This window comes from Prenolepis imparis, unplaced genomic scaffold (genome assembly GCF_030444845.1).
Source record: "Prenolepis imparis isolate NDT839.2.m4 unplaced genomic scaffold, iyPreImpa1.0 SCAF_6, whole genome shotgun sequence".
In the NCBI taxonomy this organism is placed as follows: Eukaryota; Metazoa; Arthropoda; class Insecta; order Hymenoptera; family Formicidae; genus Prenolepis; species Prenolepis imparis.
The window spans coordinates 4,706,727-4,722,610 of NW_028141164.1; the positions used below are offsets into that span (position 1 = coordinate 4,706,727).

Here is a 15,884-nt window from a genome sequence, read left to right on the forward strand (position 1 = left end):
ATAAATGTAATTGTTATAAATTTTGTTTCTAATATTTATATAATCGATAAGGAAATGTACAATATTGGATGTAACTCAAATATATAAAAGAATAAAATGTAAATCTCTCTCTTAATAAGTAGTACATATTTGTACAGAATTTGCGGAAGCTCATTATTGAATAAGTGAATCGATATAACGATAAAATGTTTTATTAATATTCCGTTACGAATTATAGTAAAAACTGCTAACAAACGTAAGATACGATACTAAGCGTTATCCGGCGGAAATTGACACATAAGAGACTACGTCTAAAGTACTTCACTTTATTGCAGAAAGTAATAAGCAGATTCTTTGACAGATATTTAAAATGGATATCCTTTAGAGAGAGAAGAACAGTTAAATGATACTGAAATTAATCGTTAATCGTATAGCACGCGCGATTATCATAGATTATGAGATGTACACAAATGTCTAAGCTTGAAGAAACTTAACAAACATGGCTTCAAATCGATAAGCACTTTCGTTTCTTCTAAACCGAGGAAGTGTATCGATGTATGATCGATGTATGATGAGGCTTTTATCGCGCATCATTGAACATCAAAGAAAATAATTAAGTTCGATATAATTAGTGCTAGGATATTCGTCTTTTATCGCTTTGCCATGCTTTTATTATTATGAAAAATGTTCGATACGTTACGAATGTGCATACGAGATAGTAAGTATACAGGAAGATCGCGAGGTGTGCTCTGGCAAAAGAGCTAACAGTAAGATATAATCAACTGTAAAATGGAGTACCGTTGCTTCTACAAACAAGGTTCTTCCTTGCCAAGTTCTTTGCTCGATAAATTTAAAGGGCAAAATTATTTTAATTTAAACGAATTATCAGAGATAACTTCTTTAAGAAAACAAAACTCCGGGAAATCCGGACACATACTATACGCCATAATCATAAAAGTTTAGTATTCACACTGGCAAACGTTTTTTATGCGACAGATCAAGCAATGATTACCAATCGAGAGTACGATATTCCTGCGCATTTATTATCCAGCTTATCTTTTTCCCTTCTCGAACCGATGGCGGAAATGGCAGCTCCGCAGGGAAGATCTTTTTAGCGAAAAGCTTTTACGAATCCTTTTCAGAGATAAGTACAAATACGCACCAAAATACTCAGCTAAGCGTTGCAAGTACAAAACATAAAAACAAATCGTGATTCCAAAGTACTTCGTAATTTCCAAAACAATTTGTTTTACGATCACGATATCTCGTTATTATTAATAAAAAATTATTCACGTAAAGCTTTCAGAATTATGCATATAAATGCACGTACGTACATTATTTCAAAATGAACATTATAATATAAAATAATTTATATCTCTATAAAAAGTAATCTTAGCAGTTGAAAGAAAGTGTGTAAGATATAGATAATTTAATTCACACATCTCACGAACAATGAAGGTTTGGATTAGATAAAGCTAAATTTAATTTAACATTATTATTCCTTCGTCAAATTGAAAGCGAAATCCTAGTCGGTTATCCGGCGTCACCGACAATTTCTTTACATTTTCGTGCTCTCAGAGTAAGTAAGAAATATACCTGTTCGTAATGATGATTGAGAGAGAGATTTCTCAGCAAATAAGATCACGAGACAATCGCTCTCCAGGATTTTATTCTAATTTTAACTTTTATTTCAACTATAAATTATATTTAAAAAATTAATGACTATAGTAAGCTCATTTATCATTTTAACGAAATGCTTGATTTTTATCAGTCTGCCGTTAGACTGCAGATCTGCTTATTAACACATCTCGTATATTTTTCTTTCTTTTTATTATATTTTATTAAATAATCTGTAATTGTGAATGCACTCTCCTCTGACTTGAACCGCGAATTGGTCGACAGACTGAAACACGCTGTATCGTTGTTATTTATTAAGTTGCGCGACTGACAAATAACACGTTGACAAGACGCATCCATCACGGTGCTATATTTCCATTGTATATGCCCTTGTATCGGTATATCAACAGCAATGAGACTTTGTAATGCTCTCTAAGGTGGGACGGTTATTTCGTACGTTTATCCGTACATTATTATTGCACAGATCGTATTATGATATCATATAAATTCGCGTTACACCCGCGTTACATCTGTTGCGCGTCTGCCGGTGCTTTATTATGCAACTGCATCCCTTTTTAGCGTTCCATGCTTTTTGATGCCTAATATATCCATATCGCGTCATTGCAACGCGCGTGTTTTCCTATGCACTGCTATTGTCGACGCTGACAAGACGTAATACTGAGATTTCCTTCCACATAAGTTGCCATAATTTGCCATGTGCCTATTCCAAATGCTACGTACAATTTTCATTACGTGCTATATCATACTTGGATATCGAGGCGCTGCAATGTGTCTCTTCTTCGTTCTGCATCGTGCATATATTTCATCAAAATGCTAATATTCGTTCGTGCTGGGTGAGTTTAAATACGTACTTATATGCAATTCCGCACAGTAAATGGGAAGCTTAAAAAGCAATCTCTACTTTGTGCATATATTTCGTTTTGATAACATCGAGACGCCGGCTTTAAATCGCTCCGCGTGTCATTTCGCATTTATGTATCGCGTTGACATTCCTGAAAAGTTATGCTTTTAGAGATTCTCCGACTCCGATGAATCGTCTCGCGAAATCCGTGTAGGTAGATATTTATTATATAGATATATATATATATATATATATATATATAGCCTCTGGCCCTCTCGGAGGAACCGCGATTTATACACGACTATATACATTTATCACAGTAGATATGCAGCTTTTCAACTTGCGAGATTAATTTCGATTGGTCGCGTATTGAAGAGTAGCAAAATATGCTGATTGTTATTATACTTGATCCTCTAACACATATACACGCAATATATACAACATGTACATACATATAATAAATGCAAAATTTCTTTATTTCTATAGTCAGATTTCTCTCTCTATAGTTGAAATATAATTTTTACTAACAATAGCGATAAACGAAGATTATATTGGATTTTTTTTGTATATCCTATAATTTTCAACGAATATCGAAGCGGAAATCCGCGACACTCCGAAATTCCGAGGAGTACCCTTTCTCCGAGGAAGTTTTAGCTCGACAAGCTCACTGACTTTAGCTCAAAGCTACACCTGACGAACAGCTGTGTAGCTATCATAACTCCGTCACGGATCTTGATCGTGCATAATTCACCCTTCTCGTACGCCCTTTATAACGTATCGTCTGTGTGGCGCGCGTATCTATATACGTAAATATTCTGCAGTCTGTAGTATGTAAGTAAAGCCTGATATATAATACCGGCTATATTGTTTTAATCACAGTTTCACTGCAGCAGCAATTGAAGCGGATACTATACTGTCGTATTTTCTTTTTTATATAAAAATTGATATCTTATAAAATTTAACACATCCAAAACGATTTGTCTACGATAATTTATTTACATTCAATTGATAAAACACAATCCACAGACAAATTAACTGTTATATTTACGGCTAATATAGCTGTCTCTAATGAAGTACGTTTTGTGTAGATTTCTTTTAAACTTGTCTATTTAAAACTTATTTAAGCTTGTATTTTTCAAGTAGAGTAAAAAAATGTATAATGTATGTTGCAAGAATATATACAGGGTGTCCGGTAATAGTCGCATCAACCGTCGTGTGCAGATTCCTGGGATCATTTGGAGACGATTTTTCCTCAGCGAAAATGTCGAGGGAGGTCATTATTTTTTGCATGTTTTCAATTTTTGCCATCATGTATCTTTGTAACTAAGCCTAAATTAAAATTCTATTAAAGTAAACTCTACCTAAAATTAACTGAAGAATGTGAATTTATTATTATTTTATTTCCACAAGGCTTAGTTTGTAAAAAACCCTTTATTTTCAATCGCTTATAACTCGAAAATTATTGGTGTCTCGACATTTTTGCTGAGGAAAAATCGTCTCCAAATGATCCCAGGAATCTGCACACGACGGTTGATGCGACTATTACCGGACACCCTGTATATAAAGCATGAAAAAAATATAAACTCGCAAAAGAAGCATCTCTGTATTCTTAAATTTTAGCATTAATATATAATACTCGGAGAAATGCTTAACAAATATATTAAATATATTATTTATGTTAAAAAAACCCATTGTATACAACTACAGATATTCGTGTAATATATGATATATCATTTTTATACACTTAAACTTAAACAAAAGCATAATAGAATTTAAAAGTTAAATTAAATTTTTCAATTTAAATTTTAAAAATATTTAACTGTTACTCGCACATAATTAATAACTAAACAAAGATCTAGCGAATAAAAGTTTTAAAAGAGAACGGAAATGATTGTGCGCACGTAAAAACCTTTTTAATAAAAGTTTCGCGTCAATGCGAGTTTTTTGCTAAAACCTATCTCTAAATAGAATCGCAGGCGTGGTCGTTCGTCTATTTGCACCGCAACGCTATTATTTGAAAGCGATCCGCGACGGCGTGAAACGGCGTTGCGGCTGGTTGATCAAACTCATAAAGCTGTACATGCCGTCGATGTGTAACATACGATCATTATCATGTTTCTATTGATGTCTCCCCTGCGGGCTTGTATTCTTGCCATTACGCACGCGTCAAGGTCGACTTGTTAGACGTGCCCGCAATTAGTTGCAGTTTCAGAACACCGCGCGATATCTATACCACACGGCAAGGTAACGAAGGATACACCGTGTACAATTCGTTAATAATGTATGGCGCAGACAGCAGAACTGAACTGAATTAAAACAAATTGCAATTACTATAGTGTAAATAAGCTTGTTTACCTTTGTGCAAATTTATTAATTTAAATCGGCAACTCAAACATATGTGAAGAGCTAATATTTGATTTTAGTTGCGATCATTTACACGACGTACTAATTTATTATATTATTACGTATTATATTATCACGTATCGTAATGGTATATAAAAGATTTCTTTTTTTTTCATATTTAACATTTTTAATTAAATCTCGTTTCACGGAATGCTTTGACTTCTTTAGAATTGATTTTTCATCCATTAAAGTATCTGATAAATGATTTGCAATTTTAATACGAAATGAATTTTATAGGTTTCTTGATAGAACGTACTTCAAAAGCTTTCGTGCAAAAGGTTTCTTATTAAAATGAACAAGTTGTGTATAATAGAAGATATTAAATTACTAATTGTAAATAATATTTGTTTTAAAAAATTTTTTATTAAAGTGAACAAGCTATATCCATAATAACTAATATGAAATTACTAATTGTAAGTAATATTTATTTATGTATTGTGTTGCAAATTTTGAACCAATTTTTTTATTTAATTAATCATTTATTTATATTCATAACTTTTAACAGAAACATTCGAGAAAGAGATTGAATATCTTTCAATTAAATGTTAATTTAAAATTCTATTAAAATAAAATTTACATAAAGTTATTTGCGCCTTTTATATTCGATTTCTAGAATCTTTTATTTTTTTAATTGCTCATAAATTAAGAAAATTTTTATTTCGATTGTTTTCTATTGCTTGCGATATCGAATATCAGCCGTTCATTTTCAAAGAAATAAAGTTCTCTTTAATCTCATCTTTTAATTCAATTGATTTTTACGGTTTCCGGTTACTTCGTATAATTTTATGAAGTAATAGATTTCTCAATATTGAAATTGCATATCAGTACGATGTAAAATCTTCCCTTTTTTTTCGGGAAATTTCTACTTAAAATCGCGGGGTGCATCTAATTATGCGAGTTGACTGTAGCGAATCTCCCCGCTCACGCAATGTGTCGTGTGTTCGCGCCTATATACACGCATAGAACACATGGTTTTTCCGTGGGCGGAGGAATGAACTTTCTCGCGCATAACTTATGCAAATTAGTCGGCCATTGTGTACGGTTGCTTAATGCATTTACGGGTATCACTCGTAAAGCCCTGTTCAGAACGGTATCTTTTAACGCGTTTCCTCTAATAAAGGCTTCTCTACGCGCTATAAGATCTTCCTTACGAGACGCCAAACGCGAAAATATACTTCGCATTGCGCGCTGCTCAACGACATGTTTAATCTATTTCCATCATGAGTTAGCATAAAAAATGGATGAAACCACTTACTTTATTTTGATGAGAAAAGATAAAAATATCAATTTTAATCTATTATGTAATGAGATATTTATGGAATAAGAATTATATGAAAAAATTACGCTAAAAAAAATTAAAATCAAAAAGATTGAAAACATTTATTGTAATTTTATATTATGTATATAATTCCTAGCTTTATATATTTTCCATTTAAATATTCATATAATATTAATAATCTCTTTCGAAAACATAACTTTATATGGACATAAAACAAATTACGTTACGATCACATTGTCAGTCACACACAACTTTTTTATATAATTCTTAGCTTGATATATTCCATTTAAATATCCGCATAACATTGTTTTTAAAATCTATCTGGGATTACTCTATGGATGTAAAATAAACGTACAACAACGATCGCCATTACTACCTATCTGAATCGGATTTAACGCTGTCCAGCGTGCGCTCAACACGAGTCGATTATGGCGCGTGGGTTGCACATAGCGAGATCGGTTTGGCGCCTCGAAACACTCGGATCAACATCCGGACGTGGAGTTACGAGTAATCGAGGTCGTTAGGTTGAGATTGTTAGGTGGGCCGCGCAACAATCGAGCTCGATAGCGAGAAGACTCGGATATCAGCGACGCCTGTTTCGCACCGAATCGATGCATCTCTTGTGCGTCATCAATACGCGTATTTCAATGCACATACTCTACAAAAGCCAAATTCCGCAGAAGATTTCATGATTGAGCGATTATCACGCGACATCTGCTTTGCACGCAGAAAATTGCCGCCGATTCGATCTTTCGCGTTCAATCATATTCAGGAATATGGGAGCAATTGTAAATTGCGATTAATGATAAATAATAAAAATTCCTCGTAATTATAAAAATAAATAAAAATTGTGACATCAATTATTTTCAAGTTACGAACGATTTGAAAAAGAAAATCTTGTCGCGAACTAAACTTCAGTGAAAAGCAAATGGATTATGAAACCACATTTCTCAGCTAATTTTAGATAGAGTTTACTTTAATAGAATTTCAGTTTAAAGTTAAATTAGAAGTACGTAATGCGGAAGACAGAAAGCTGCGATAAATCTTTCCGGACATTTTTGCAAAAAAAAAATTGATTTAAAATTGATCAAAAAGATTATTGAAAGATGTAAGGTTGCGTTATCGCAAAAAGACAATAAAAAAGACTCGGAAATTTCGTTTGTTGCGTGCGCGAATTGATTCTAATAGCTATACTCTTTTTTGATTGCAGATGTCAACTCGGATGTGATTGGGCCAATTGAAAAGAGTTGTAAGAGATGCCGTAGTCGTCGCTATGAACGAGAGCCGGTGCTACACGGATTCGCCCGTGCTCGCCGAACATCAGCCCTTCAACCGTAATGGGAAGGCGCTCAGGTACGATTACCATAAATGCAGACCATGGCTAGTGTGCACTCTACCATCAACCTGCGAGCTTAATCGCCTGCGACAGGGCGACCGTTGATCGTGCCATTGATTTATAGTTCATAATTGAAGAGTATAATTCGAAAACGACCGCGGAGAGACCGCACGATCAACGCTTGTTTCTATTAACTGCACTTTCGTTGCTGCGCCAACTTTTTTTAAAAAGCTTTGATATCGCAATTTCGCAGAAATTGTTGCTGGATGTGTCACACTATTGTACATTCGCTCTTTATTCAAACAGAATTATTTATAATAAATAAGAATTATTATGTTTATAAATTATTATTAAGAAGAGATATATATTCACTTTGTTAATTTTTGGCTTTTTAATTTGATTTATATAATATAAGAGAAGATTTTTATTATTAAAAAAATTTATATATACTCTCTCTTACTCTCTCTTTCATTTTTATATCGAAACTTTTTTGAAATTATCACCATCGTAGAGAGCATTATCAGTCAATAGCATTACGAGAAGATGTCCGATCAGATTATCGAATTATGGTCCTCGGTTAATCAGATTATATCATGGAAGCCTAGTTCTCGCGCGTATCTCATAAAGTGGGCTTAACGCTAAGGCAGATCCTACCCATGTCTCTTCTCATCCATCGAAGACACTAACGAGGGTTGATTTCAGGGGATCTAAGAAGAGCGTGCTGTTTTATACGACCGACTGCGGGGACGAAAAAGAGGACCTAGGGCTCAAGCTTCAGCAACGATCCGTCTCATTGGTAAGTCTCGCATTAACGTCAAATCTGTGCCCGATTATGCATAGCATAAGGTCTTATAAAATATAAATACGCGGAAAAATCTTTCGATTCGTTTACATTTCACATATACTGTACATGTGTGATTGAAGTTTTTAGTTACGAATTTAATAAAAAAAGCCGAAAGAATTTTGATAAAAGCTTTATAAACATTCGAATTTAATCTTTTAAATAAAAAATTATATTTAATATAAACTTTATGTTAAAAGTATATTTTTACGTTAATTTATGTTAAATTGTAACGAAAATTCATTTTTTTAAATTCTTAGTTTGATGCTACAACTATAATTTCAATAATAATTTATATACTATAATGTGTATATTCGCGTTTATATGGCTTAATAAAGTTCGCGGCAATTCTTTCTGCTCGGACCTAAAGAAGCAACCGCGATTTCCATTAAGCTTGATGCTCTCTCACTGGATTATCCGGTGCCGTCATTATTCAATAGAGGCCTTAATGACGCGCGGCACCAAAACAATGCAGTTATCGACGCTGAATCATATGGACCTTCATATGAACTTCATGCACGTGTTGCAGGATACAATGGCCTTGTTGAAGGCTTCATTCAGCGTATAATTTAGTCGCGAATGCAACATCACTTTTGAATTGAATCATTAATTCGCATTCTTCATATAAAAAAGTAATCTCTGATAAATATTTCAAAGTTAAAATTATCTTATATAAGAGGAAGTAATTCGGTAATAATTTCGCAAGCAAAATAACGTCATACACTTTGCGTAAAAAGTATGAAATCCGTGTATTCTAGTCATCAGTGAGGACGGAGGAGTCATTAGTAGATAGAAAAATCGATGATCGTTATTCCTCGCATCGTCAAAGCGATAAAAGTAATTTTCCTTATCGTCATTATTTCACGGTTACAATCATATGTAATAAACAGATATAGTAGATATTTGATGAATTATCATTAATGATATCATTATTTTACTTTAGTACTTTTTTCTAATCTAACTTTTTACATTATTATTTTCATGTTGACACATAAATAAGAGAGATAACCCTCTACCTAGAACTTGGCATTCTTTTAAGTACTTTTGATCACGCAATATCACTGCAATACCAGACTCATTATAATGTCATCTCTTTATATTTATCTTTATTTAATATTGTTCAAGTTTCAAAGCTTATTTGAAAAAATAAAAATTTGCCAATATATTTATATGCCAACATATTCAATTATATAATAATGTAAAAATAAATTACTATTGCAAAGATAAACAAGCAATTAATTTAATAAATAAAAAATTAATTAAATTATAAATTGTACTCACGACACGAATGCTCCACCATAGCCTCTCCGGGTTCGCTTCTCCTCTCTGATTTATGCTGTTGCTTCATGGCACTCACACGATATAATTACAAAAATACAGTTAATAATGATCGCCCGCGCACCAATCGATGATCGCACGACACATTGCACGGCGCTCTCAACGTAAACATTCTCGTAGTAACACGCGACGCGCACTTTATTATATTATTACAACGGAAAACAACAATGCAAAAGCCACGAGACTGCTCGAGAATCGCGTAGCCAAATTCATACTTTATTCATGAAGGCAACGTTTCGTGTTTGTCACTAACGAATAATATACGAATAGAGCTTAACGAGAATCGATTTGTTCTATATCCGTGACGCTTTGTTAATGACTGAAAATTTCGGAAATGATGTCAGTGATTTTACCTTGATTCCACATACATATATAATACTAATCAAATCAGTGACTGAGATGCGATAGACACAGTTTCCGAAAAAATATACAATATAAAAATATATAAAATATATAAAAATTATATTAAAAAATTAATAACGTTATAATAATCGTATTTCGTTCCCGAAATCTATGTAAACTTTTACTAGAAATTAATAAATCGCGCGAAATATCTGCTTCGATAAATAATATTTCGATACGTTTACGAACGCGTTTTAATCGTGCAATAAACACTAATTGTAATAATGTATGGAAAAGATAATTGACTGATCGTGTTTGGTATCTCCTTCTTATCGCGAGGAATAATAACACGATATACGGAGCAGTTCTGCATCGCTGTCTGCCGAGCCCGAATGTCACCGTGCAAATGATAACAAGCGCACATAAACACGCCATAAGTACGAGCGCCAAAATTCGTGACGTATAGCGCGTTATTGTTGTCATTTTGACAGCATTCGAATGAAAAGGTTTGCGTCGTTCCATGTGTCGTCGTAGCAGTCTTCAAGACACGGTCGCGAGAAGATTGAGAGGTGTCATGTCAAATAAGATCATTCTGTATGATTAATAACTTTTGATGATCCGACATTAATTAAATCTTGTGATTAATGGTCAAACGTATCGATGTGACGGCTATTTATTAAAGTATGTATTTTATGTGATTTATATACTTGAAATAGAAATCGAAACAATACTTATAAAAGTGATTGTCGTTCTTAAAGATCGTAATGAATGACTAATGCTGTGAATTTACTACGCGATGTCAAGCGAATCGTAAATTTCATATTATATTTTCGTCATATTACATTAGTATAATATATCGCACGTGTGATTAATGTCAGGGCTGTCGTACAAGAGTTCCGCGCGATCGTAATTTAACTGTATTTGCGTGAGTAAATATTATATAAGTGTCTGTGAAGAGGCAACAACCGCGTCCGGTGATGGCGGAATAGTCCTAAGCAATTTATAAATTATTTAAATTTTTACTTGTGAAAAATTAAATGCTCGTTTATTCTGTGATGTTAAGGTTAGCTAATGAAATTTTGAATGAAATAAGTCTAAGCATACATATGATCTTATGGACAAGATATTTTTTTTATACTAATCAAACAGAGACGTACGTCTTAAAGTTATAAAAAATTAAGCTTGAATACTACGCGATATTAATCCATCTATAAATACTTCATTATTTTAAATGCATTTCATAATTTTCTTTTTTGATACCACTGTAGAGTATTATAAATTCTCAATTCTATATCTGACTTCAATCGTATCGCTTATATGTATAGACATTTTTATATAAATTCTCCATTATCATCTTCATTCTTTTTCCTTATTATTTCTTACATGCTTTTCTTGTCTTTCAAAAACTCTTATTTTTCAATTTGCAAGTTTCAAATAAATTAATTAAAAGTGTGCAGTCAGACAGTTTTTAATTGCATTGTATGTATACATAGAACGCTGCTTTTTCGCTTATTTTATTTCTCCTCATTTTTATCATATTACTGATGCATAAATAAAGAGTGAAGTGTGTGAATACAAAATATATATACATATAACAAAATTAATATAGAATAATTTGCAGCACTCGTATTTTACCCGTTCTTTTTAACGTTCATTAATTGATTTAATTTACATTATATAAATAGTATTTTTTTTAAATTTCGTTTAACTTTAATATATATCGCTTGGATGCTTGATTTATTCATTGCTTCATATGTAGATTTAAATATTAAAATACTATATTTATTATTTATTTTTATTATTATATACTTGAATATTTATTGTATAATTATTATCTTTTTTTTGAGAATAATCAAACTTTCTGCCTAATGATAACTCGACCACCTCGTTATAACTGACGTCCAATTTTCTAACTGTCACTCAATTTTGCTGATTATCAGCCAGCCATACCGCATAGACACTCTTTAGCTAGACCGTAAACCTTTCGCAATTCTAAAGGCGGTCCATAACTTTCCATTTCGATACTATCGCACGCCGTAAATTCCCGATCACCTTCTGTATCAGTCGTCCCGATGGTAACATTCAGGTACTTCCACGTAGACTCTTTATCATCGTCTTCGCCCCTCATTATTATCCCTCACATATTCTCAGCGCTGATTTATGAACCGCGGTGAATTGTCGGTAGAAGCGATATCAACGACCGGTGGTCCTGTGTTTCTTGCCTTCTGTCAAACCGCACTAAAAGCAAATCTACCTTGTCTGTAAAAAAGAATGGGAAAAAACCTATATTGCAATAAGATATTTGATAAAAAAATTCGCATTAATTATAATATTTTATTTTACAATATATACTTACTATAGTTAATAAGATAAATAACAAACATTTTATGAAATCTCTTTCCATCTTCATTAATTTTAATTTTTCATCAGTTTATAATATATTATTTTTCAATATTAACGTATATTATAAAAAAGTTAAATAAAATAATTCAGAAATAGTATATATCGCTAGTGGTAAATATAAATTGGTAGACTTAAATTCGACGTAACTAGCAAAGTTTATTCAATTATATTCACAACGTTTCGACCATTTGGTTGTGGTCCTTATCAAGTGAAAAACACTATAACAAAGGATTGACAAGTAATTTTTACATTTAAAACGCATATAAAAAATAAAATAAAACTGAAATTACAAAAGAACTTACTTAATTAATAAACGATGTGGTGGTTAAATTATAAATATATAAATCTAAATCATCTAAGTAATAAAATGTAAATAGAGACAATCAAAGAAAACACGTCTCATAGCTGTGATGATCAGTCAACAACTAAATTAACAGTCAAAAAGATGTTTATACGACCTTTATAATTTTATCATAAATATTTGTCAGATTTTCTGTGTCTTGTTGCAAATTAATTGTATTGTCATGCTTCTTAATCAAAAACATTTCAGCAATCTCTCTCTTTCTTATATGTTTTTCGTTATGTAAGATGATCGGTGATGTCCAGTTGAATTCGTGTCCAAATTCACATTTATGTTTACTAATTGCGGAGTGATTAGTCACATGCAATTTTATGTTATTAAAATGTTCTTTAACTCTCGTGCATAAATGCCTCTTTGTTTGGCCAATATAAGACGCATCACAATCCTTGCAATCAATCTTATAAACTACATTAGTTCGAACCTCGTTACTTAATTTGTCTTTTCCGCGCTTGATTAACGTATTTAATTTCTTAGGTAGGCTGTAGACGACATTTATGTTCACTTTCTAAAACATATAAGAAAGAGAGAGATTGCTGAAATGTTTTTGATTAAGAAGCATGACAATACAATTAATTTGCAACAAGACACAGAAAATCTGACAAATATTTATGATAAAATTATAAAGGTCGTATAAACATCTTTTTGACTGTTAATTTAGTTGTTGACTGATCATCACAGCTATGAGACGTGTTTTCTTTGATTGTCTCTATTTACATTTTATTACTTAGATGATTTAGATTTATATATTTATAATTTAACCACCACATCGTTTATTAATTAAGTAAGTTCTTTTGTAATTTCAGTTTTATTTTATTTTTTATATGCGTTTTAAATGTAAAAATTACTTGTCAATCCTTTGTTATAGTGTTTTTCACTTGATAAGGACCACAACCAAATGGTCGAAACGTTGTGAATATAATTGAATAAAAGTTAAATAAATTATTTATAATTACATTATTAAAAGGAAAGCACGCGCAAACGTGGTTAGATGTTTTACGATAATTACATATCTATATATCCTTATAAAAATTATGTCTCTTTCTATAATTACATTCTTATAATTAAAATTTCTGTTCCAATTTTGTTGCCTTTTCTTACATTAACGGCGGATTTATATCTGGATTCTCTTGGCATTGTAAAATTTTATATATTTATCTCTGCAATCTCGTGAACGCTTATTTGTCGATCATTAACCGCAAGATATCTCACGCACATACAATTTCTGATTCCAATATCATAACGTCGAATACTAGCGGATCGGCAATGCTTTCGTGCCCGCCTACCGTCAAATCGCATCGAAAGCGATGCGTTCGTCGACGCTCTCTTAGTATTTCACATCTCCGAAGCTGTAATAGACCGGCAGGTAAAAGAGGCGTTCGACGATCGGATCGCGATAAGGAAATCGGTAAGCATAAGTTGCTGCCTGCTAATCGCAGCTTTGCGGGATGGTGTATCACTCCTGCATCGTCTTCCGCATTTTGCAAGGTGGGAGCATATCTTTGCCGATTACATCTTTGGTCGATACAATATTTCCTACCCGCGCTGTAACGTGCACATTATCACCCTCGACGATTAATTGACACGATAATAACCATCACACATAGACATACACAACGTACGGGTGCAAAATAGATTCGCGTAAATATAAAGATAATTTTTTTTCTATATAAAGATACAATCAAAATTATTATAAATTTTTTCGCATACATAAGATACATTTTATATTTGACATTAATAGCGAAATGTTTCATAAAATTTTAATTGACATTTACTCTTTACTTAATTTTTTTCTTTTTTTGGAAAAAAGGATGGAAGTCATGGACAATCTAGTTTCTTTGATATAAATTATAATTATAAATTTAAACTTTTATTTTATAATTTAAATTACCTGAGGAATAAGAGTTAAATGTGAATGATAGTACGTAAGTTTCAAGAAAAATTATTTTTCCTTGAAACTAAATGGTTGTGTACAAATTTTACTTGATGCGATATCAAGAATAATCTCGAGTTTGAGATTTATTTTAAATATCCCGGGAAGTATTTGTGTTTTGTACACAACCACTTAGTTTCAAGGAAAAATAATTTTCCTTGAAACTCTTACGCACACTTTAGTTCTTAATTGCCCGGATATAATATTTTTTCAATTGCATCTTTTATTCCTTTCTCTGGCTTCTCTCTTTTTCTTATTTTCTCTCTTTTTAAAAGATCTTTAAAAATTTATTAAAATGTAAAATGTTTTTTTTTTTCTTTTTTCTTTTTTTAGGAAATAATCAGGAATTTATGATATGCAATATCGAAATGGAAAATTATTTTCTTTTTCCGTTTATTTCTTTTTCCATTATGTTCATTGTGAGTAGCGTTTTATAAAATATACGTACACAGTATTAACGATAACTCATTCCGTGAAAATTTGATTAATGAAGCATTGAGTTTTAATTAACTTTTTGTCGGTTTGAAACTTGAAGAGATTGTCAGTGTATCCTCTCCCATTCCCTTATAGCTAGTCTATGAACACGAGGATGACCCCTTGGCAATACGAGACCGGTTTTAATCGTTTCGATTAACCATGTTGAGCCAGTATGGTCAGTGTATGCAGTATCTATACGGCTTGTTTCATCATGCATTTATGATGGAACATTCGCCCACGCCACTAGTAGTTTTGCGCTAGCAGCAAAGTCTTGTACCAAAGACTTTTAAAGTATGTTTACGAGATTTGCTCATGTATCATGTACATCACGTTTATATGAACTTTGAAACTACTTAAATACTCTGTGAACTTTTTTTAATTTTATATGAAAATTTCAAACTAGGTACAATATGCAATAATAATTAGATCAACAATAGTTTCGTGTTTAAATGTCGTATTCCTGTGTCAAACATACGGGTTGAATTAATTATAGTGTCAATTCTAGTATAAATTATAGCGTAGATCTTTTTAAATACTAAATATATACACTGCCTTAAATTTTCTTGGCTAATCGAAAAGTTTCGGCATATAACATCGTATATCGAAAAGGAAAACGATAAAAAAAACTCACAGTGGATATCGTTTAATTGAGTCACCGTTTAGTCGATCCATCGATAATGAATTTTAACAAAGATAAATCAAGAAAATAATGAAAA

At 32.1% G+C, this 15,884-nt stretch overlaps 1 protein-coding gene across 1 annotated transcript in view; it reads left to right on the plus strand.

Moving 5' to 3' along the window:
• The window catches only part of Sprt (PDZ domain-containing protein sprite), a 67,692-nt gene that overhangs the window by 19,966 nt on the left and 31,842 nt on the right, over nucleotides 1-15,884 (plus strand). The window contains exons 2-3 of the mRNA XM_083040338.1: nucleotides 7,351-7,493; nucleotides 8,179-8,272. Of these exons, the coding sequence (XP_082896464.1) occupies nucleotides 7,414-7,493; nucleotides 8,179-8,272 (174 nt within the window). The 5' untranslated portion in view covers nucleotides 7,351-7,413. The remainder of the gene's footprint in view (nucleotides 1-7,350; nucleotides 7,494-8,178; nucleotides 8,273-15,884) is intronic.